This window comes from Bos mutus, chromosome 4 (genome assembly GCF_027580195.1).
Source record: "Bos mutus isolate GX-2022 chromosome 4, NWIPB_WYAK_1.1, whole genome shotgun sequence".
Taxonomy (NCBI): domain Eukaryota; kingdom Metazoa; phylum Chordata; class Mammalia; order Artiodactyla; family Bovidae; genus Bos; species Bos mutus.
In genome coordinates, this window is record NC_091620.1 from 83573509 (window position 1) to 83597618 (window position 24110).

Here is a 24110-nt window from a genome sequence, read left to right on the forward strand (position 1 = left end):
ATTTATCTACTAATAATCTTGAAATACCTTGGTAGTAAAAGAAGCAAAACTAGGGAAACTTGAATATCTCAAAGGGGAGAAGAAAAAACAAACAAAAAACTTGGATGACAGATACTGAACATGGTGGTTTTGAAGGGATAACTTCTGAATAGGATTTCAAGAAAAAAATTTCTTTTCTTTTCTTTTGAAAAGAACTCTAGTGTTTAGAGATGATTGTTTTTGATTTGTCGTTGGAGAACCAAAATGGAGAACATGTTTTTCTAACTACTTCAAAAAGATTATTAGTAATGCAGGACTCGGGTAATACACTGTGTTCAAAAAATCACTGTCTAAGAAGGTTTAACAGATTAAATTTAGGCATATCTAGGCACATTCTGCAGTCTTTTTCAGGTAGGATCAGAGTTCATTAAATTTAAAAAAAAGTAAAAAAAGCTATAGCCAAAAGTATAAACCCTTGCCTAGGAATTTCTGACAGGAAAACAGATGGAAGTGAAGCAAAAGCACATCTGTAACTCTGGGCTCTAAATCTCTCATTAGGTTGTAAGCGACAAGCTGTAAGTAAGCAAAAAAAGAAACAAGAGGGAGATCAATAAATACGAAAGTGTCATCAGCCTAAAAACACAAATCTTCAAAGGCAGTAATTGTCCAAATAGGACCATATATCAAAATAGACAATGCAAGTAGAATCGAAGCAAAAGGGCTATTAATTAGACCCCCAGGCAAGTTATGTGAAAGGTCCATCCAAGCTGAATTCCTGGCGTGGACAAAAGGAAATACCGCAGGACAAAAAGAGAGCTGGCACAACCTGCAGCTGGAATCTGGAGTGGCTAGCATAAGTAAGCTAAATGAATAGAATCCAAAAATAATGCAAAACAAACTTGAGGCAGAAAGTTGCGAGCAAGCTCCACTAACCTGACTGGTATTTCCATACATTACAAGGTGGGTTTTGAAAAGAAACACAGACAGACAGACACACACACACACACACACACACACACACACACAGAGTAATAAACATCACATCAGAAAGGACTAGCTTGCAAAGTAAATAGACATAAATCTTTTCAGAAGGTTTATTTCATGCAGTTTCACCTACTATTTCAGTTAGCATTTATTACCTCACCACAAAGATTTGTGTAATTTACCATCATGGGAGCAGTCCACGGTATAAGGTGCACCATTTAGTATTTGAAAATACTGACTGTTCAAATCCAAGAATTATAGAGCCTGGCAAAGACTTTAAAAAACACTCTAGGCTAAACACCTTATTTTAAATTTGAGAAAACTGAATAAGTAGTTTGACTAGAATGTAGTGACACTACTGGAAAACAATTCGTTAGATTTACTGCCATTTATAATGATAATCATACTCTGTTTGAAGAGATTCTTTGAATGAAGGTACTTACTCTCCTGAGGCTGTCATTGATCAACAGCATCCTATGAAATTATCTTCTAGGTGAGTTTCTTTACTATTTAGTGAATCTCTCATTCCTATTTCTTGTCTAAAATTTGCATTGTTTAAATTGTTCACATAATTTTCACCAGTGGGTGTTAGTTGCTTAGTCATGTTTGACTCTTTGTGACCCCATGGACTGTACTCCACCAGGCTCCTCTGTGAATGAGATTTTCCAGACAAAAATACTGGAGCAGGTTGCCATTCCCTTCTCCAGGGGAACTTCCCAACCCAAGGATTGAACCCAGGTCTACCACATTGCAGGCAGATTCTTTACCATCTGAGCCACCAGGAGATGTCTGCAAATTCTTTGACTCTATGCAGAAATAAGATCCATCCTCAAAGCACAAATATTGCTAAAAATGATGGGAAAGTAATAATCATAATTTTAACATTTAAAATTAGTAAAATACCATCATCTCTTCTCAGTAACTAATCTGCCTCTCACCACCACCAAACCCCCCACAATATACACACACTATTATCTCACATTCCTAAGCAGTTAATTGATCTGACTCCAAAAGTGTGTGCATATGACGTGTGTGTATGCATGATTTTTGACATGTAATTTAAGACAGTATGATCATGTACTCACATTACTTACATGTCAATCTCTTAGATGGTTAACTGCTTGAACACTGTATAAGTATCCCTTGTTTTCTAGTACTTTCCTCTGTATCTGTCATATCCAAATTCATGTGATCCCATTCAAGCCTTTCATTTGTGTGGTAAACCAGTCATGGAAGAATTGAGTGTCCTCATTATCTAGGCTAAGAAACTGAGCTAGAAAAAAAGTACAGCAGAGATGTAAGCCTAGATTTCACTTTAAATTGGGCAAATGATTTGTATCATTTGGGCAAAAGTTACTGATTATATTCTTACTGCCAAAACTAATACCTGAATTTTAGTCATAATTATACCTGACAATGTCAGACATGTCAGTATCTGACATTACTTTCTTCTTCAAACAGTTTCTATTCCTGACTTTTGACAACATTCTTGTCTAGTTCTCTACCTGCTATCAAACTATTCCTTCTCAATGCCTTTGTGAACATTTCACTCTGCTCTTTCTCAAATGTTATTGTCCCTCAGGATTTTGTCCTTGCCCTTTGATCTTGTACTACAAATCTTCCTGGGCAATTTCAGACATTGCCATGACTTCAAGAACTACCAATACACTGGTGATTTCCACATTCATGAATCTAGACATTACTGAGTCTCAGGTTTTATATTTTCAACTGGTTATTATGGCAGCATAACTGAGAACATCAAGTTCAATATGGTCAAATATAAAATTTATGCCCACAAACTTTTCTTGGTGTTTCTTAAATATCAGAATGTATCTCTTTGTGCATTTTCCTAATATCTGCCTTATCTTCTGGTAACCACAGTTACTAAGAGTATAGGAGTCTCTTTTCTACACGACTGGTATCAAGGTCTCTAGAACAGCAGTAAGGGAGAATTAAAATGCATGGAGGATCTAGTAAGACAGGAAGTTGTGGCAGCCTTTCATATACATCATGGAGTCAATACCTGCAGTATCAGTCAATTCTAATTATGGTTGGGGAAATAAGACTTCTGAAGACTGGTGAAATTTTATACATTGTTTAAAAGGAAATGACCACTATCCTGCTCATTTTCAATGCATCTGTTTTGCTCCAATCACAGTAAACCTCTTTTTATTTCTTAAGTGTTTTTTCCCACCTCTGAGATTTCACATGCGCTCTTCCTTCTGCCTGTGATGTTCTTCATCATCCCTGTCACCTTTGCCCTACAACTTCTTAATCATTTTTATCATCTGATTCAAAAGTCAATTTCTCAGAAAGACCCTCCATTTCCAATCTAAAGTTTACTTATTTTTCCAGTTGCATCCTGTGATTTTTCCATTAGAGCATTTATCACACCTTCCAATTATGTGTCAATCTATGTGCTTTCTTGTTTCATTCATATATCATGCACTAGGTTATAAGCTCAGTGAGCCCAAGTGTGATTTTTTTAAGACTTCTATCAGACTATTGTTTAGAAATGCCCTGTAGAAGGCTGGTTACCAATAAATGTGTTAAGTAAATGAATGTTTTGGTAGTCTATATTTATATTGTAGCCACTAACCATACAAGGCTATTTAAATTGCAATTAATTAAAATTAAATAACACCAAAAATTAAGTTCTTTAGCTATATTAGTCATATTAGGCGTATGTGATCACTAATAGCCACCTGGCTACTATGCTATAGAGAACATTCTGATACAGAACATTCTGATACAGAACATTCCCATCATTGCAGCAAGTTCTATTGGACAACGCTTTTCTACACCAAGCAATAAATAAAAGAGTGGTAGTAAATTTAGGACCTTTTAGAAATTAACATACATTCTATTTTAAAAATATCTCTTGAACTTACCTTATCTCTTCATTCTTACTTTCTTTGGGAAACTACCTAACAGGTCTCTCAGTCACAAATATTTCTCAATGCAGATGCATTACTCAAAGAACTGCTAAATACCTAGAGGTCACTTCTCTTCCTAAAAACATTTATAACTTCTCATTGTCTGAATGATAGAATTGAAACTCTTTAATATGAAAATAATACTGTTTATCATCCAATTCACCACAATTTAAGAGATAACATTGCTCCCCACCATCTCTCAATTTCCACTGACAACAAGATATCACTGTTCTGTAAACAAAATGTATTTTGTCACAAGGCTGCCTGAAATGCCTATCCTCCTTTCCTGCCCTTGGTGTAGTCCTTCTACCTCTCAATTATTAGGCTTCATGAAGTGCATAGAGTTCTCAGTCTGACCTTCATCACATTCAGTTCAGTCGCTCAGTCGTGTCCGACTCTTTGTGACCCCATGAATTGCAGCATGCCAGGCCTCCCTGTCCATCACCAACTCCCAGAGTTCACTCAGACTCACATCCATCGAGTCAGTGATGCCATCCAGCCATCTCATCCTCTGTCATCCCCTTCTCCTCCTGCCCACAATCCCTCCCAGCACCAGAGTCTTTTCCAATGAGTCAACTCTTCACATGAGGTGGCCAAAGTACTGGAGTTTCAGCTTTAGCATCATTCCTTCCAAAGAAATCCCAGGGCTGATCTCCTTCAGAATGGACTGGTTGGATCTCCTTGCAGTCCAAGGGACTCTCAAGAGTCTTCTCCAACACCACAGTTCAAAAGCATCAATTCTTCGGCGCTCAGCCTTCTTCACAGTCCAACTCTCACATCCATAATGACCATAGGAAAAGCCATAGCCTTGACTAGACGAACCTTTGTTGGCAAAGTAATGTCTCTGCTTTTGAATATGCTACCTAAGTTGGTCATAACTTTCCTTCCACTGTGATTATTTGCTTGTATCTCAATTACCCTCACCTGTATTGTAAGGTATTAAAGAAGATGGACAGTAATTTACTTACTTCCCAGCATCTAGTATACTGCAGTTTGCACAGAACTTATGTTTTGTTGTTGAAATAATGAAATGATAAAATAATAAAGGAATGGGTTACAAAAAGATTCACCCTTATTGTGTAAACAGTCCTTTGTTCACTTTTGTGTAACTTTTGCCTATTTCCAAAATCTCCTACCTGCCCATCACAATATACCACTCAGTCAGTTAAGTCACTCAGTCATGTCTGACTCTTTGTGACTCCATGAACTGCAGGACGCCAGGCCTCCCTGTCCATCACCAACTCCCAGAGTCTACCCAAACTCATGCCCATTGAGTCAGTGATGCCATCCAACCATCTTATCCTCTGTGGTCTCCTTCTTCTCCCTCCCTCAATCTTTCCTAGAATCAGGGTCTTTTCAAATGAGTCAGCTCTTCGTCTCAGGTGGCCAAAGTACTGGAGTTTCAGCTTTAGCATCAGTCCTTCCAATGAATACCCAGGACTGATATCCTTTAGGATGGACTGGCTGGCTCTCTTTGTAGTCCAAGGGACTCTCAAGAGTCTTCTCCAACACCATGGTTCAAAAGCATTAATTATTCTGCACTCAGCTTTCTTTATAGTCCAACTTTCACATCCTTATATGACTACTAGAAAAACCATAGCCTTGACTAGATGGACCTTTGTTGACAAAGTAATGTCTCTGCTTTTTAATATGCTGTCTAGTTTGGTCAAAACTTTCTTTCCAAGGAGTAAGCGTCTTTTAATTTCATGGTTGCAGTCACCATCTGCAGTGATTTTGGAGCCCAAAAAATAAAGTCTGACACTGTTTCCACTGTTTCCCCATCTATTTCCCATGAAGTGATGGGACTGGATGCCATGATCTTAGTTTTCTGAATGTTGAGCTTTAAGCCAACTTTTCCACTCTCCTCTTTCACCTTCATCAAGAGGCTTGTAGTTCCTCTTCACTTTCTGCTATAAGGGTGGTGTCATCTGCATATCTGAGGTTATTGATACTTCTCCCAGCAATCTTGATTCCAGCTTGTGCTTCATCCAGCCCAGCGTTTCTCATGATGTACCCTGCATATAAGTTAATTAAGCAGGGTGACAATATATAGCCTTGACGTACTCCTTTTCCTATTTGGAACCAGTCTGTTGTTCCATGTCCAGTTCTAACTGTTGCTTCCTGACCTGCATATAGGTTTCTCAAGAGGCAGGTCAGGTGGTCTGGTATTCCCATCTCTTTCAGAATTTTCGACAGTTTATTGTGATCCACACAGTCAAAGGCTTTGGCATAGTCAATAAAGCAGAAATAGATGTTTTTCTGGAACTCTCTAGTTTTCCCAGTGATCTAGCAGATGTTGGCAATTTGATATCCAGTTCCTCTACCACTCAGTCTAATAGTAATTCTTTTGTCAGGTCAATAAAACAACTTTTACTTTAGTAGCTGTAGAGGTAGGGAGCTCTGAAAATGTCAACAGTTTTTCACTGGGCTGAAAGTTCTCAGGTAAAACTGAAAATGAAAGTCTCTCAGTTGTGTCTGACTCTTTGTGACCTGTATAGTCCATGGAATTATCTAGGCCAGAATATTGGAGTGGGTAGCCATTCCCTTTTTTAGGGGAATCTTTCCAACCCAGGGATTGAACCCAGGTCTCCCGCATTGTGGGCAGATTCTTTAACACCTGAGCCACCAGGGAAGCCCAGGAATACTGGGGTGGGTAGCCTATCCCTTCTCCAGCAGATCTTCCCAACCCAGGAACTGAACTGGGGTCTCCTGCATTGCAGGCATTTCTTGACCAGCTGAGCTACAAAGGAAGCCCCCAGAAAAGAAAACAAAACAAGAACAACAAGAACAACAAAAGCTTAATATTTCCTAAAAAATATCCTTGTGGAATAAGGATATCCTGGTGGAACAAATAGTATAAAGGACTCTCATGTTACTGAAAAGCTTTGTAAATTCAGTACAGTGGACACAGTTAGTCTTAACTCTCTCTAGCATGTTCTCTTCCTTCTTAGATCTTTGTTAATTGACCATCATTTTGTTTCACAGCATAGACATACATTATGTTACTATTTGTTGAAAACAGAAAAACAGTATTATAATAACCTCCTGGAGTAAAAAAAAAAAAAAAAAAGAAACAGAGAAATAAATATATTCCCAAAACTGTCACAAAAATATTTTGTATGCGAAAAAGGACTTTTTTTTTTTTAAGATTTCAAATCATTTTTAATCTTGTCAGTGAAATCTTTACTTAGGAGTGCTCACTTTTTACTAAGCTAATCCTAAATTATTAGGCAAGTTAAAAACTTGGACAGGGCAGGAAAGAAATTAAGAAATTACAAAGATGCATTTAGAGCCAAATATTGTAAACACTGACCAGTAGATCATATGTGTGGCAGGAAATTCTGAAGAAGGTGTTAACTGAAGACAGGGATTGAGTAAAGAGATGCATCAATTTAAGAATAACCTCTTTTGCTGTCTTGCATACAGGGTTATTGTTACCATCTTGGATGCTTGGGGCTGGTGCACTAGGATGACCCAGAGGGATGGTACCAGGAGGGAGGTGGGAGGGGGGTTTAGGATTGGGAACATGTGTACACCTGGAGGATTCATGTTGATGTATGGCAAAACCAATACAATATTGTAAAGTAATTAGCCTCCAATTAAAATAAATCAATTTAAATTTAAATAAATAAATAAGTCACTTAACCTTCAAAAAAAAAAAAAAAAAGAATAACCACTATTATCTCCTTATTTTTTTTAAGGAAATTCATCCATCACATGTTCTTATTTGATCTCACAATTTGTTAGCTTTTTTTATCCAAACACAATAGCACGGCAAAATCTTGCTGTGTGGTCTCAGAAGTTTTTTGTGATGGAAAGACTCATATTTTAGTCTCTGTTTTTTTAGTTCTATAGGAGTTTGTTCATAAATAAAATAACCCATGCTGATACTTAAAGTCTAGATTATATTTTTATAATACAAATGTATAAATGGGGCAACCTATGTATTTCTCCACCTCTAAAGTCAACTTTCAGTATATTTAATATGAGGGTAAAAACATGACTTTGTTATAAACAAATTTCTATCAAATGGAATCAACCTATCAAGAAATAAGTATTGGACTCGTTCACAAAGCTAATACTTGTTATATGTGTTCATCACAAAGTGACTGTTAAAATACATCTAACTGTTGTAAATCTCTTGTGACATACTTATCGTGGTTCATTTATACAAATGATGTCCATCCACAGCACAGCCTCCGGGCTGGGGTACTGTTGTGCTAAGGCATGCTTCAGTACACTCACATACTATGACTACTCCAAGCAATGGCCATTCATCTCCAGGAGAGAGACTTCAAGAGAAATGACTGTGAATTCTTAAGACTCTGAAAGAATGAGGATGCTTTTCAGAGACTGTCCCCTGGGGGTGAAGGGATCAATGGGAGACAGCATTACTGGCTAGGACACTAGATAAAGAATGATCTGCATTCACAAGTTTGGCCTCTTTCAAAAACTGTGTTTTCATTAGCACTCTTAAGGGCAATGAAGGTTTGTATTTCTGTCCCTGAAAGTGTTCAAAAGCCTGAGGGCACAGGTTGAGAAAAAAAAGTGATAGGCTCAGATGGAAGAAAATGAAAAGTTTGTACAAGACCAAAGAAACCTTCCCGCTGAAAGTATTTATTAAGTTAACAGCTCTTCCTCTTAATAACTGAGTTAATGCCGAAGGTGTCTGGATATTTAAGAAAAGTGATTTTAGTGAAGATAAATCCAACTAACAAAAGAATATGCTGTAAAGTATGATTGCAGTAGTATTTTTATTCTGTAAAGCTTGTATTTATTTACATGACAACGTTGACGGCACAAAATGGAAGTGTTTCATAGAGTTTCTGTTTTCTTGTAATTTCCACAAAATGGTAGTATTAAAAATTTCAGTTTTCTTCAAAATAAATGTTTTATTTTTTGGTTTATTTGTGTTTCCTTCTTATCATGTTTTTCTCTCAGAACCTAATCTAGATTAATGCTCTAGAAAATATCTAAATAGTAAGATTACAACCACATTTTCAACTTATTATGCAAAAATATATAATTTTACATGTGATGTGTTTTGATTAAAAAATATGGGATATGATTCTGCTAGTGATGCTGTTACTTTCTATTTAAAAATAAGATTATTTAATGTACAAAACATTTTAATGTCCATGGATCAGGACAATGCAGTGGTCTTACTGGGAATAGTGATAACTGGCAGAGGTACAGCCCACCAATAAAAGGAGCAAACTGCCAAGCAGAGTTAACTCAAACCTGCAAACAGCTCAGGGATTGGAAAAAATAATTTTTAACATTGGAAAATTTTTAATTCTTTTCCCTTTTGGATCTCAAAAATTATACGTATAGGATAACATGAATTTACTCTGCCATTTAGGAATAATGGGATTAACTTCAAAATTACATGGTTAATTATTCATACATATACACATATGCCTAAAGTAAAACAAATATATCTTACCTTACAAACTCTTCCAACTCGAGAAAGGATGGTCTTATCAGAAGTACTTCCTTCTTGAGATGATTCACGAAAAAAGAAATATACTTTATCATCATCTGGATTATAGGTGTCTGGGATGGGGAAAGTTCCAATAAATTTTGCTCCTGTTAGGAAGAAAAGAAGCTCTACATTAAAATACTGAAATAATTCAGCTACAATAATACTAGTATCTTTTGTATGTAAAACAATTAGCAGCAGAATAAAAAACATGAACAAAATGTGGAAATGAAGCATATGCATAATAAACATGACACAAAGTAGAAACAGGTATTAGCACAAAGAAGTCTTGAACAAGTTCTTTAGGACTCCAGAGACCAGGTGAGAACATGACTGGCTGAGATTAATAATTATCTCAATTCAACTGAATTACACATAAAGTCGTTTTTTCAAACCTAGAGAGTCAATGATTTTATATTTTCCTTGTTTATGATTGGACTTTAATATTTTCCTTTTTTATGACTGCTTTTTTTAACCAGTTTCCATTATGAAGAGCTAAGGAAAAACTATAAACTTATCTCAGATTTTGATATATTACGATGTTATTTGCTATAGTTTGTGTAACTGCCAAAAAAATTCAACCAACCAGTAAAATGCTTGGGTTGACTTCAGTGTTGGCTCTGAGGACACTCTTTCCAAGTTTATATCCTGTCTCTGCCACTTATTCCTCAATTTTCTCATACCTAATATGAGGTTACCAATATCATCATATCTAGGGTCACTAATATGATAATCAAGTATATTAATACATATAAAGCATTTACTATCCAGTAGTGTCTGATACATAATAAGGATTAAATAAATGTTATTCATTATTAAAATGACTGGGATGATAATAATAATGATTAGGGCCACAAACAAGAGATGATGGAAAATTGAGCATATTCACACAATTGGTATCAATAGTATAACATGTAGTTATTAAAAATGAAGCAATTCTAAATGTACTGGCAGGGAAAATTGTCCATGATGCATATCAAGCAAAAAAATAATGACAATACAATTAACTCCTTTGCAGTTGCATCAGTGACAAGTCAATTTGGGTTACTAATGCCTTGTTTAAAAAGTACTTGGCCTTTTAAGTCTTAGTTTTATATAAATGGGAGTTAACCATTTATATGGTTAACATACAGATCTGGGAGTAACAGATCTGTAATTGGATGATACTAGTTCAGAAATAAACACTTTGATTAATAAAAATCATTTGATTAAAGCAAAGACAAAAATTGGTTAATTGGGAGTAAAGGACTTCAATTAAGTAGAATATACAAGATGCCTGGAAGAAGGCAATGAGCACTGTTTAGGATGTAGAAGCAGGAACGAGAGAAAACAAAGTTTCCCAAAAAATAAATATAAGTAGGAGGTGAAAAAGTAACACTGCCTTTGTTTTGATCAGGGCCCTGATTGCCGGGTACTCCACGGTATTAAAAACCATGCCCCTGCAAATACAGAACAGTTGATCAGTAGCCCAGCAAACAACACTTCATAATAGACTCCTTCAACAGACAAAAGTTAAAGTTTGATTCTAAGTGATGAGTAGTTCAGTCTTTATCATCCCAGCCTCTCTGGGTCAACCCTGGGTCTCCCATCCAGTCTCTTCTCTGCTTAAATGTGAAACCTTAAGAGGAAAAGACTGGGGTGGGTGGGTGGGAAGTATGTGCATGAACTTTCTCCCTTTTATTCTTTGTTATTCCCCTGTTCTTTCCCTGGAACTTAGAACTCCAGTGGATTTTTATGCTCTCAATAATCTCATTTTGATATGGTTATAAATTACACAAAAAATTTTTAGAAAATCATGTAGCATTTAAAAATTTTTCTTTTTTAATTAATCTTAAGTTAGCAAGGTCCATTAACAATTCTACTGAAGGATTTTTGTTTTCCCTCCAGCCCTGCTTTTAAATTGTTGATACATCACAAATAGTTTTGAATATCTGAGCAAAGTTAAAATTCTTTTCTAGTCACAAATTCATATTTGATTTAAACATATCATGTTTTCTTTAAAAAAAATTCTCTGTGGAAACAAAATTTCTTATAAATGTAGCATTAGGATTTCAGCATATTCATGGAAAGTAAGGATATATTTGATTACTACTATATGCAAAGACACTTGAACAAGAAAAAGTTCTAGGATCAAGAACACAAAGTGAGCAAGAATTGACTCTTTGCTTCAGTTACATTCTGGATTAAGAAAATACTGACATAAGGCCAAGATATGGCTAATAAGAAGGCCCAGTCTTGATGTTTCCAATGACTTGAAAAGCGATTGGAACAATGAGAAGAGAAAAGGACAACCAATTGTGGGTTTCCACAGGCACAGATCAGGTATTGATAATAATATATAGCACCTTTTTGAATTTACAGATGCCTCAATTCAATGCGACTACCTGGATACAAATCTCCTGCTGCACTGGCATGTGTATTTTTAAAATATATAAACAAAATAAATAAAACCCTATAGGTGATTTTTTACAAGGATTTGTAAAAATCCTTGTTTAAGAGTCACTGCCATAGATTACCATTTCATATACAGGAAAAGAACATAGACAGGACTCATTAACCCTAGGTCAGTCACACAGATGCATGGATGGACAGGAGGAGTGAAGACTTTAATACAAATTATTCATAATTAGACTGGGACAAAAAAGGAATAAAATGGAAACTATACAGAAAGATGATCTCCCCAGGTGGGAAGGTGCCCAATATGCTACTGGAGATCAGTGGAGAAATAACTCCAGAAAGAATGAAGAGATGGAGCCAAAGCAAAAACAGCACCCAGCTGTGGATGTGACTGGTGATAGAAGCAAAGTCCAATGCTATAAAGAGCAATATTGCATAGAAACCTGGAATGTTAGGTCCATGAATCAAGGCAAATTGGAAGTGGTTAAATAGGAGATGGCAAGAGTAAACGTTGACATTTTAGGAATTAGCAAACTAAAATGGACTGAAATGGGTGAATTTAACTCAGATGACCATTATATCTACTACTGTGGACAAGAATCTCTTAGAAGAAATGGAGTAGCCACCATAATCAACAAAAGACTCCAAAATGCAGTACTTGGATGCAATCTCAAAAATGACAGAATGATCTCTGTTTGTTTCCAAGGCAAACCATTCTACATCACGGTAATCCGAGTCTACGCCATGACCAGTAATGCTGAAGAAGCTAAAATGGTTCTATGAAGACCTACAAGACCTTTTAGAATTAACACCCCAAAAAGATGTCCTTTTCATTAAGGGGACTGGAATGCAAAAGTAGGAAGTCAAGAAACCCCTGGAGTAACAGGCAACTTTGGCCTTGGAGTAGAGAATGAAGCAGGGCAAAGGCTAATAAAGTTTTGCCAAGAAAATGCACTGGTCATAGCAAACACCCTCTTCAAACAACACAAAAGAAGACTCTACAAATGGACGTCACCAGATAGATGGTCAATACTGAAATCAGATTGATTATATTCTTTACGGTCAAAGATGGAGAAGGTCTATACAGTCAGCAAAAACAAGACCAGGAGCTGACTATGGCTCAGATCATGAACTCCTAATTGCCAAATTCAGAGTAAAATTGAAGAAAGTAGGGAAAACCACTAGACCATTCAGGTATGACCAAAATCAAATCCCTTAGGATTATACAGTGGAAATGACAAATAGATTCAAGGGATTAGATCTGATAGACAGAATGCCTGAAGAACTATGGATGGAGGTTCATGACATTATACAGGAGACAGGGATCAAGAACATCCCCAAGAAAAATACATGCAAAAAACAAAAATGGCTGTCTGAAGAGGCCTTACAAATAGCTGTGAAAAGAAGAAAAGCGAAAAGGAAAGGTATACCCATTTGAATGCAGAGTTCCAAAGAACAGAAAGAGAGATAAAAAAGCCTTCCTCAGTGATCAGTGCAAAGAAATAAAGGAAAACAAAATGAATGGGAAAGACTAGAGATCTCTTCAAGAAAATTAGAGATACCAAGGGAACATTTCATGCAAAGATAGGCTCAACAAAGGACAGAAATGGTATGGATCTAACAGAAGCAGAAGATATTAAGAAGAGGTGGCAGGAATACACAGAAGAACAATACAAAAAAGATCATGACCCAGATAATCATGATGGTATGATCACTCACCTAGAGCCAGACATCCTGGAATGCAAAGTCAAGTGGGCCTTAGGAAGCATCTCTATGAACAAAGCTAGTGGAGGTGATGGAATTCCAGGTGAGTTACTTCAAATCCTAAAAGATGATGCTGTGAAAGTGCTGCACTCAATATGCCAGCAAATTTGGAAAACAGCAGTGGCCACAGGACTGAAAAGTTCAGTTTTCATTCCAATCCCAAAGAAAGGCAATGCCAAAGAATGCTCAAACTACCACACAAGTGCACTCATCTCACACAGTAGTAAAGTAATGCTCTGATTCTCCAAGCCAGGCTTCAACAGTGTGTGAACTGTGAACTTCCAGATGTTCAAGCTGGATTTAGAAAAGGCAGAGGAATGAGAGATCAAATTGCCAACATTCACTGGATTATCAAAAAAGCAAGAGAGTTCCAGAAAAACATCTATTTCTTCTTTACTGACTATGCCAAAGCCTTTGACTGTGTGGAACACAACAAACTGTGGAAAATTCTGTAAGAGATGGGAATACCAGACCATCTTATCTGCCTCTTTAGAAATCTGTATGTAGGTCAGAAAGCAACAGTTAGAACTGGACATGGAAGAACAGACTGGTTCCAAATAGGGAAAGGAATATGTCAAGGCTGTATATTGTTACCCTGCTTATTTAACTTGAGTACCTTATGAGAAGTGCTGGGCTGGATGAAGCACAAGCTGGAATTAAGACTGCTAGGAGAAATATCAATAACCTCGAATATGCAGATGACACCACCCTTATGGGAGAAAGTGAAGAGGAACTCAAAAGCTTCTTGATGCAAGTGAAAGAGGAGAGTGAAAAAGTTGGCTTAAATCTCAACATTCAGAAAACTAAGATCATAGCATCTGATCCCATCACTTCATGGCAAACAGATGGAGAAACAGTGGAAACAGTGGCAGATTTTATTTTGGGGGGCTCCAAAATCACTGCAGATGGTGATTACAGCCATGAAATTAAAAGACGCTTACTCCTTGGGAGAAAAGTTATGACCAAGCTTAGGCATAACCTAAGAAAAGATATGACCAACCTTCAAAAGCAGAGACGTTACTTTGCCAACAAAGATCCATCTAGTCAAAGTTATGGTTTTTCCAGTAGTCATGTATGGGTGTGAGAGTTGGACTATAAAGAAACCTGAGCACAGAAGAATTGATTCTTTTGAACTGTGGTGTTGGAGAAGACTCTTGAGAGTTCCTTGGACAGCTAGGATTTCTGAACTGATACAGAAATTATAGGAATGCAATTGGCTTGTTTTATCTCAACAAATACATAGCTTAAAATGGAGACGACACAAGTAGAATTTATCATAGTTCTTACCTCTTTGCAGCCTGATGACCCTTTGTAATTTTAGTATCAGAACTACTGCCATGATTGAGTTGAATTTATACTTTTAAATATATGGCAAAACCAATACAATATTGTAAAGTTAAAAAATAAAATAAAATTAAATTAAAAAAAAAAAATAAAAATAACACAGTAAGTGTTAGTCACTCAGTCAGGTCCAACTCTTTGCAACCCCATGGACTGTACACCCTCTTCTATCCATGGGATTCTCCAGGCAAGAATACTGGAGTGGGTTGCCATTCCCTTCTCCAGGGGATCTTCCCAACCCAGGATCAAACCCGGGTCTTCCACATCACAGACAGATTCTTTACTGTCTGAGCCACCATGAAAGCCCATGACTGAGCTAAATTTATAGTTTTAAAAATAACAGTGGTACAAAATTTGCAGTCTTCTCTCTTCAGAGAGAAAAAGAGATCTCAGTGATTTAAAACAGAAAATCATTACAGGTAAAAAGGATTTTTACTCTGAGAGAGAGTTGTTTGTAAAACTTTCCTCAGACACACAGATGGAAGCAGCAGTTATATGGGCTGATTGGTGTTCTCTTATTTGCGAAATTCAACAAACAAAACACAGCTTTATGACAGAATGGAATGTACTCTGCCTAAAAGCAATACAAATAAACATGTTAATTCATATTCTATTGTTGAAATGCACAGAAGAGCCTCTTTGGCTATGCAAAACATTATCCAGGTGTTATTGCCAGGTATTGCCATTTGAAAAGGTCAAAAGTTAGAGTATGATCCTAGTCCCCATTCCAGAAATGTCATTATAATATTGCTGCGTCGCTTCAGTCGTGTCCGACTCTGTGAGACCCCATGGACTGCTGCCTACCAGGCTTCTCCGTCCCTGGGATTCTCCAGGGAAGAACACTGGAGTGGGTTGCCATTTCCTTCTCCAATGCAGGAAAGTATCACTCAGTTGTGTCTGACTCTTAGCGACCCCATGGACTGCAGCCTACCAGGCTCCTCCATCCATGGGATTTTCCGGGCAACAGTACTAGAGTGGGGTGCCATTGCCTTCTCCAATTATAATATTAGTGGGGCAAAATAGAGTAGATATTTTTCCAAGTTGTATTTCTTTTAAATTTCAACTAATATATAACATAAATGATCTTACTGTGTTTATTCAGTGACTGTGGTCTTATTGGACTCTTAAATGTTGGTTCTTTTTCATGTAAAAAATTATTACTGTAAGTAAATTATTTTGGAGTACTATAAACAAATTAAATGGTGGAAGTATTTAAGCCAAATATTTATTATTACGTGAAGAAATCTAATTATGAAAAAAAAAGCATTAGTATCCAACAGTACACTATTCTGTGATTTAAATAATAAGTAATTTTGAGTTAAAAATAAATACCAGTTTTAAGCAAGAGAGTTTTCTTTCTCACAGATTCAATTGAGGTCCTATGTCTTAGAATATTGATATTAGTATTTTATGATAGAAACTCTTTTCTGACTTGTTGCCAAGTTTATGTAAAAATAGATATCATTTCACCAGTATATGACATGCATAGTTGTATTAAATAATTTAAAATCATACCCCAAGACACCTGTGCTTTATTAGAGTACATTTTTCCCATTTGGCATTTGAAACACATGCCTTAATAGGGATGGAGTTTGAAATCGTGCATTTTCACAAATGAACTTTTAGCATGACATCAAGAGACACTGCCAAATGAAAATGGCATACATCCATATGGCCTGATGAAATGCATATCACTTTCATTTCTCCTTATGAACATTGTTTCATCCAGATGAGCACATCTACAACAGGACGTAAGACATAGTGAGTTGCTTATTTTCCTTTATTTCTTCTTGTAGTATCTTTTTCTACCACTTTTGAAAAATGCTATCCTTCTGTGTGGAAAACAATTTATAGACAACAGTACTCCAAGAGAAACTTCAAATGAAAACTTCCTCCACATGTTGGAAATAAAAATTTTAAAACAAAAGTTCTCACCTACTCCAGGAAAGAAAACAGAAACATATGCAACTGAGGCGTCATTGTTTGTTTTCATTATCCAAATGGTCATACTTCTTACTTTTATCTCAAAATTCTCATGAAAAACGTCTAATGTGTTTGAATAACCCTCTGACTTGTATCTTTCCTTAAGTGTTCTAAGATTAAGTTGATACAGAAAAGTGTGGAAGTACCTAAGACTGTGTCTAGAACAGCCATAGGGTTCACCTTCACAAGTTTTCACCCTCCTGGCGAGGGATTTAATAGATGGATTCATTTCTCAAAGAAGGAATCAGTATTCATACTTCTTATGTCTTCTGGCATTGGATTAGACAAAGTAATCAATGATGCAATAATATATAGAGGAAAGTAGTTAGACATTGACACTGGTGACATTATTTGAAATATCAAGTACCTGTCAGTTCTTAGTAATTGAACAAAACCCCGGAGTGAGTTTCACATGTACACGCTAAATAAGTAGTCAAGAAAATTTACACATTGCATTATATGATTGTGGACTGCACTGTGATATGTGACAGGTATTGCACTGATTATGCTATGTACATAATTAATAAAAAGTACACTTTAGACAAATCTAGATAGCATATTCAAAAGCAGAGACATTACTTTGCCAACAAAGGTCCGTCTAGTCAAGGCTATGGTTTTTCCAGTGGTCATGTATGGATGTGAGAGTTGGACTGTGAAGAAAGCTGAGCACCAAAGAATTGATGCTTTTGAACTGTGGTGTTGGAGAAGACTCTTGAGAGTCCCTTGAACTGCAAGGAGATCCAACCAGACCATTGGCCACCTCATACGAAGAGTTGACTCATTGGAAAAGACCCTGATGCTGGGAGGGATTTGGGGCAGGAGGAGAAGAGGACGACAGAGGATGAGATGGCTGGATGGCATCACTGACTTGATGAACATGAGTTTGAGTGAACTCCGGGAGTTGGTGATGGACAGGGAGTCCTGGTGTGCTGCAATTCATGGGGTCTCAAAGAGTCGGTCACGACTGAGCTACTGAACTGAACTGAAGGTTGAATAAGATAATGTCTAACCCCCAAACATAGCTCCTTTAACAACCATTGCTTTTTTGTCTCCCTGTATTCCTGACACTATCCAGATGACTCCTCTGGCCTCTATCTTTGGATACTAGGCTGACTATATCTGGAAAATAGCCACTTCTGAAAATGGAGAATAGAAATGCCCCTCCCCCCAAGTCAATCTTTTCCCTTAGCATGTCTTTACAAGAATCTCATATAGTTTCTACCATTTTTCCCTTGCCCTGCCATAGTTTCCTTGGACCAGGAAGCTTCTGACAGACTGAGTCTCCTGACGCATTGTGCTCTCCTGATTCTGGCCAGCTTATCCCTTAGCAAATGTTCACAATATTGGCTACAGCTGTGTAGGGCTTCCACATTGCTTGCCTAACCCACATGTTCTCTATTTGCTGTAGTCTCCACAAGCAGACGCACATCTTCAGTTTGCTGTTGCCCAACATGGCATGGCGATATGGACCCTGATTGTAATGAAGCTGCAAGAGCAGCAGATGGGCAATCACAAGATCAGAATTTAGGTTGGTGGACTGTATCATACAATGGTAAGAATAAAGTGTCTAGAGCTAGAGACACCTACCTGAGTTTCAATCCCACAATAACTGTCTCACCACAGACTATTAATCTGATTTCTAATCTACCCCCAACTGTAAAGTGGAAATAGTAATTCTCTCAAAATTATACCACTAACTGAGATTATACTTTAAAAGTGCCTAATAGCAGTGACTAGGATAGAAGCTATATAAAATTAATTTGAAGCAGAAGAGACCAGATATAGGGAAAAGGGTTAACAAACAACATAGGGGCAATAAAACAGAGACAAGGTGATGGAGACCTAAAGAAAGATGGTGGCCATGGAAAAAACAAGGTCAACTGATATTTTGAAGGAAGTAAAGGCTCTTAGTGATAGATTAGACAAAAGGAGATAAAGGAGAGGAAGAAATTAAAGATAACTTCAAGGTTACTGGGTAGATGAAATTAAGAATGTTAAGATAGATTAAAATCAGGAAATAGGTGAGGGCAGTTTAGAAAAGGAAAACAAGAAAGTTTTGAATTAGATTCCCAGTATTTTAGATTTTAAATTCAATTATTGTTTTCTACATCTATTTACTATTCAAAGAAACTCAAGCAAAAGGTCACTAAACAACTTGTATAAATCTCAAATGATTTCAATGGCACAATCAAGGCCAAGGCTTAGATATCTTATTTCCATATTTGGCAACTAGTTCCTTTTGTTTAAACTGAGATGAAAATGTAAGACATTTAAATAAATATTTTTAAGAGAACTTAGTTACAAGAAGTGGCTTCCCTGGTAGCTCAGCTGGTAAAGAATCCGCCTGTCATGCAGGAGATCCCAGTTTGGTTCCTGGGTTGGAAGATCCTGTGGAGAAGGAATAGGCTACCCACTCCAGTATTTTGGGGCTTCCCTGGTGGCTCAGATGGTAAAGAATCCACCTGCAATGCAGGAGACCTGCATTCAATCCCTGGGTGGGAAGATCCCCTGGAGGACGGCATGACAATCCACACCAGTGTTCTTGACTGGAGAATCCCCATGGACAGAGAGGAGCCTGGTGGGCTACAGTCCATGGGGTCAAAAAGAGTCGGACATGACTAAGCAATTAAGCACAGCACAGTTACAGGAAAAAGTTGAAAATACAGTTTGAGAAAACACTAAAACAGAGAAAACATTTAAAGCTATTAGAATAGATAAGATCACAGAATTACAGAGACAGAGGAAGAACAGATGGTTAATATCTCAAAATGCTAAGTATTAAACAGATGTCAGAGAATCAGAGCACCCAAGTCTTTAGTCCCACTTGCTACCTCTCTCACCTTCAGGAGTAATGACGATGAGGGTGATGACAATATTGACACCGAATTGCTTTTACAATTGTCATTCATCAGACTTCCCTATACAATCTAATTCTTGTAACACCATGCGAACAGATACTATTATTATGCCAAATTGTTATTTTTATTTTTTAAATGTGTTACTTATTTATTTTGGCTGCACTACGCAGAATGTGAGATCTTAGTTTCCTGGCCAGGGATCGAATTTGGGCCCTCAGCAGTGAAAGCACTGGGCTGCCAGAAAATTCCCCAGAGAATTTATGCCAAATTTTTAGAGAAAAAATTTAAATGCTCAGAAAGGTTTGACCAAAGTCACAAATAAGTGACAGTCATTATTTAAACTTAGGTAATTAAGTTACACATAAAGAGAGCTATAATTTATGTCTAAATTCGGACACCTCAGAGTTAAAGAACAGCAAAGGTAAACTGAAAATGTCCAGGGCAGACCAGGTTATACTATCCCTCTTATTATTAAAAATTAAAAGATGCTTGAAATTAAAAGATGATTGCTCCTTGGAAAAAAAGCTATGACAAACCTAGACGGCATATTAAAAAGCAGAGACATTACTTTGCCAACAAAGGTCCATGTGGTCAAAGCTATTGTTTTTCCAACAGTTATGTACAGTTGTGAGAGTTGGACCATAAAAAGGCTGAGTGCTGAAGAATTGATGCTTTCTAATTGCAGTGTTGGAGAAGACTTTTGAGAGTCCCTTGGACTGCAAGATCAAACCAGTCAATCCTAAAGGAAATGACCCTGAATATTCATTGGAAGGGCTGATGGTAAAGCTGAAACTCCAATATTTTGGCCACGTGATACGAAAAACTGACTCATTTGAAAAGACCTAGATGGGCTCGATAAAGGACAGAAATGGAATGGACCTAACAGAAGCAGAAGATACTAAGAAGAGGTGGCAAGAATACACAGAAGAACTGTACAAAAAAGATCTTCACGACCAGATAATCACGATGGTGTGATCACTCACCTAGAGCCAGACATCCTGGAATGTGAAGTCAAGTGGACCTTAGAAAGCGTCACTACGAGCAAAGCTAGTGGAGGTGATGGAATTCCAGTTGAGCTATTTCAAATCCTGAAAGATGATGCTGTGAAAGTGCTGCACTCAATATGCCAGCAAATTTGGAAAACTCAGCAGTGGCCACAGGACTGGAAAAGGTCAGTTTTTATTCCAATCCCAAAGAAAGGCAATGCCAAAGAATGCTCAAAACTACTGCACAATGGCACTCATCTCACACGCTAGTAAAGTAATGCTCAAAATTCTGCAAGCCAGGCTTCAGCAATACACGAACCGTGAAATTCCAGTTGTTCAAGCTGGTTGTAGAAAAAGCAGAGGAACCAGAGACCAAATTGTGAGCATCTGCTGGATCATCAAAAAAGCAAGAGAGTTCCAGAAAAACATCTATTTCTGCTTTCTTGACTATGCCAAAGACTTTGACTGTGTGGATCACAATAAACTGTGGAAAATTCTGAAAGAGATGGGAATATCAGACCACCTGACCTGCCTCTTGAGAAACCTGTATGCAGGTCAGGAAGCAACAGTTAGGACTGGACATGGAACAACAGACTGGTTCCACATAGGAAAAGGAGTACGTCAAGGCTGTATATTGTCACCCTGCTTATTTAACTCATATGCAGAGTCCATCATGAGAAACACTGGGCTGGAAGAAGCACAAGCTGGAATCAAGATTTCCGGGAGAAACATCAATAACCTCAGATATGCAGATGACACCACCCTTATGGCAGAAAGTGAAGAGGAACTAAAAAGCCTCCTGATGAAGGTGAAAGAAGAGAGTGAAAAAGTTGGCTTAAAGCTCAACATTCAGAAAATGAAGATCATGGCACCTGGTCCCATCATTTCATGGGAAATAGATGGGGAAACAGTGGAAACAGTGTCAGACTTTAATTTTTTGGGCTCCAAAATCACTGCAGATGGTGACTGCAGCCATGAAATTAAAAGACGCTTACTCCTTGGAAGGAACGTTTTGACCAACCTAGATAGCATACTCAAAAGCAGAGACATTACTTTGCCAACAAAGGTCTGTCTAGTCAAGGCTATGGTTTTTCCAGTGGTCATGTATGGATGTGAGAGTTGGACTGTGAAGAAAGCTGAGCGCTGGAGAATTGATGCTTTTGAACTGTGGTGTTGGAGAAGACTCTCAAGAGTCCCTTGGACTGCAAGGAGATCCAACCAGTCCATCCTAAAGGAAATCAGCCCTGGGTGTTCTTTGGAAGGAATGATGCTAAAGCTGAAACTCCAGTACTTTGGCCACCCCATGCGAAGAGTTGACTCATTGGAAAAGACTGACGCTGGGAGGGGTTGGGTGCAGGAGGAGAAGGGGACGACAGAGGATGAGATGGCTGGATGGCATCACCGACTCAATGGACGTGAGTCTGAGTGAACTCTGGGAGTTGGTGATGGAAAGGGAGGCCTGGCGTGCTGCGATTCATGGGGTCGCAAAAAGTCGCACACGACTGAGCGACTGAACTGAACTGAACTGATGCTGGGAAAGATTGAAGGCAGGAGAAGGGGACAACGGAGGATGAGATGGTTAGATGGCATCACTGATTCAATGGACATGAGTTTGGGCAAGCTCAGGGAGATGGTGAAGGAGAGGGAAGCCTGATGTGCTGCAGTGCGTGGGGTCGCAAAGAATCGGTCACAATGGAGCAACTGAACAACAACAAGGTTAAAGGAATCTGCCTTATACATTCTACAAATATAAATGATAATTCTAATTCTTCATCAGTTTCCTTCATTCAATTCAGTGAGACTTCTACTTTCTCCCTCCAATTACTTCCTTTCCACTGATTTCCATAATTGCAAAGTTTTCTCAGTACCCCAAATCTTCTCTTGCATTCTTGCTCATATCCTTGGTTTCCTCTATTCCCAAACAATATCTTCTATTTCAATTATTTGTTGCTGTATATTCCCACATCCACCTCCACTGCCACCACTTTTGTTCTGTAGTTGGGGATGGACAGGGACATCTGTCGTGTTGCGATTCATGGGGTTGCAAACAGTCAGACATGACTGAGTGACTGAACTGAATTGAACCTCATTTTACTATCTTTGGTGTAATGGCCCTTCTCTCTCTGTCCTCCTCACTTCCCTTCCTGTTATTATCAGTTATCTCTATAAAAAAACAAAGATATGATTCTCTGGTTAAGATTAGGGAATTAGTAAAGGGAGTCCAAAAGATACAACTTTCCAGTTATAAAATAAGTAACTTTTGGAGATGTAATGTACATCATCAGTTCAGTTCAGTTCGGTTCAGTCACTCAGTCATGTCTGACTCTTTGCAACAGCATGAATTGCAGCACGCCAGGCCTCCCTGTCCATCACCAACTCCCAGAGTTTACCCAAACTCATGTGCATCGAGTCGGTGATGCCATCCAGCCATCTCATCCTCTGTCATCCCCTTCTCCTCCTGCCTCCAATCCCTCCCAGCATCAGGGTCTTTTCCAATGAGTCAACTCTTAGCATGAGGTGGCCAAAGTATTGGAGTTTCAGCTTTAGCATCAGTCCTTCCAAGGAATACCCAGGACTGATCTCCTTCAGAATGGACTGGTTGGATCTCCTTGCAGTCCAAGGGACTCTCAAGAGTCTTCTCCAACACCACAGTTCAAAAGCATCAATTCTTTGGCGCTCAGCTTTCTTCACAGTCCAACTCTCACATCCATACATGACCACTGGAAAAACCATAGCCTTGACTAGACAGACCTTTGTTGGCAAAGTAATGTCTCTGCTTTTGAGTATGCTATCTAGGTTGGTCATAACTTTCTTTCCAAGGAGTAAGCGTCTTTTAATTTCATGACTGCAATCACCATCTGCAGTGATTTTGGAGCCCAAAAAAATAAAGTCTGACATCATGGTGACTATAATTAAAAACAGTTTATTGAATACTTGAAAGTTGCTAAGAGTAAATTCTAAGTTCTCAACACAAGAAGGAAAATTCTCTATAGGTGTTGACAGAAGTTAGCTAGGCTTATTATGGTGATCATTTCACGATGTATACAAGTATCAACTATTATGTTATACACTTGAAACTAGTGAAATGTTATTTGTCAATTATAACTTAAAAAAAAGACACAAAATAAAAGAATTTAACCTGTCAACAGATGAATGGATAAAGAAGGTAAAGAAGATGTGGTATATTTATATACAATGGGATAATCAGTTCAGTTCAGTCTCTCAGTCATGTCTGGACTCTTTGCGACCCCATGAATCACAGCACGCCAGGCCTCCCTGTCCATCACCAACTCTCGGAGTTCATTCAAACTCACGTCCATCAAGTCAGTGATGCCATCCAGCCATCTCACCCTCTGTCGTCCCCTTCTCCTCCTGCCTCCAATCCCTCCCAGCATCAGAG

At 37.9% G+C, this 24110-nt stretch overlaps 1 protein-coding gene across 2 annotated transcripts in view; it reads right to left on the minus strand.

The window, feature by feature from the left end:
- Window positions 1-24110, minus strand: part of SEMA3D (semaphorin 3D) — a 226012-nt gene that overhangs the window by 50159 nt on the left and 151743 nt on the right. For both annotated transcript variants that reach the window (XM_070369711.1, XM_070369710.1), the window contains one exon: window positions 9346-9488. In XM_070369711.1, coding sequence (XP_070225812.1) covers window positions 9346-9488 — 143 coding nt within the window. The remainder of the gene's footprint in view (window positions 1-9345; window positions 9489-24110) is intronic.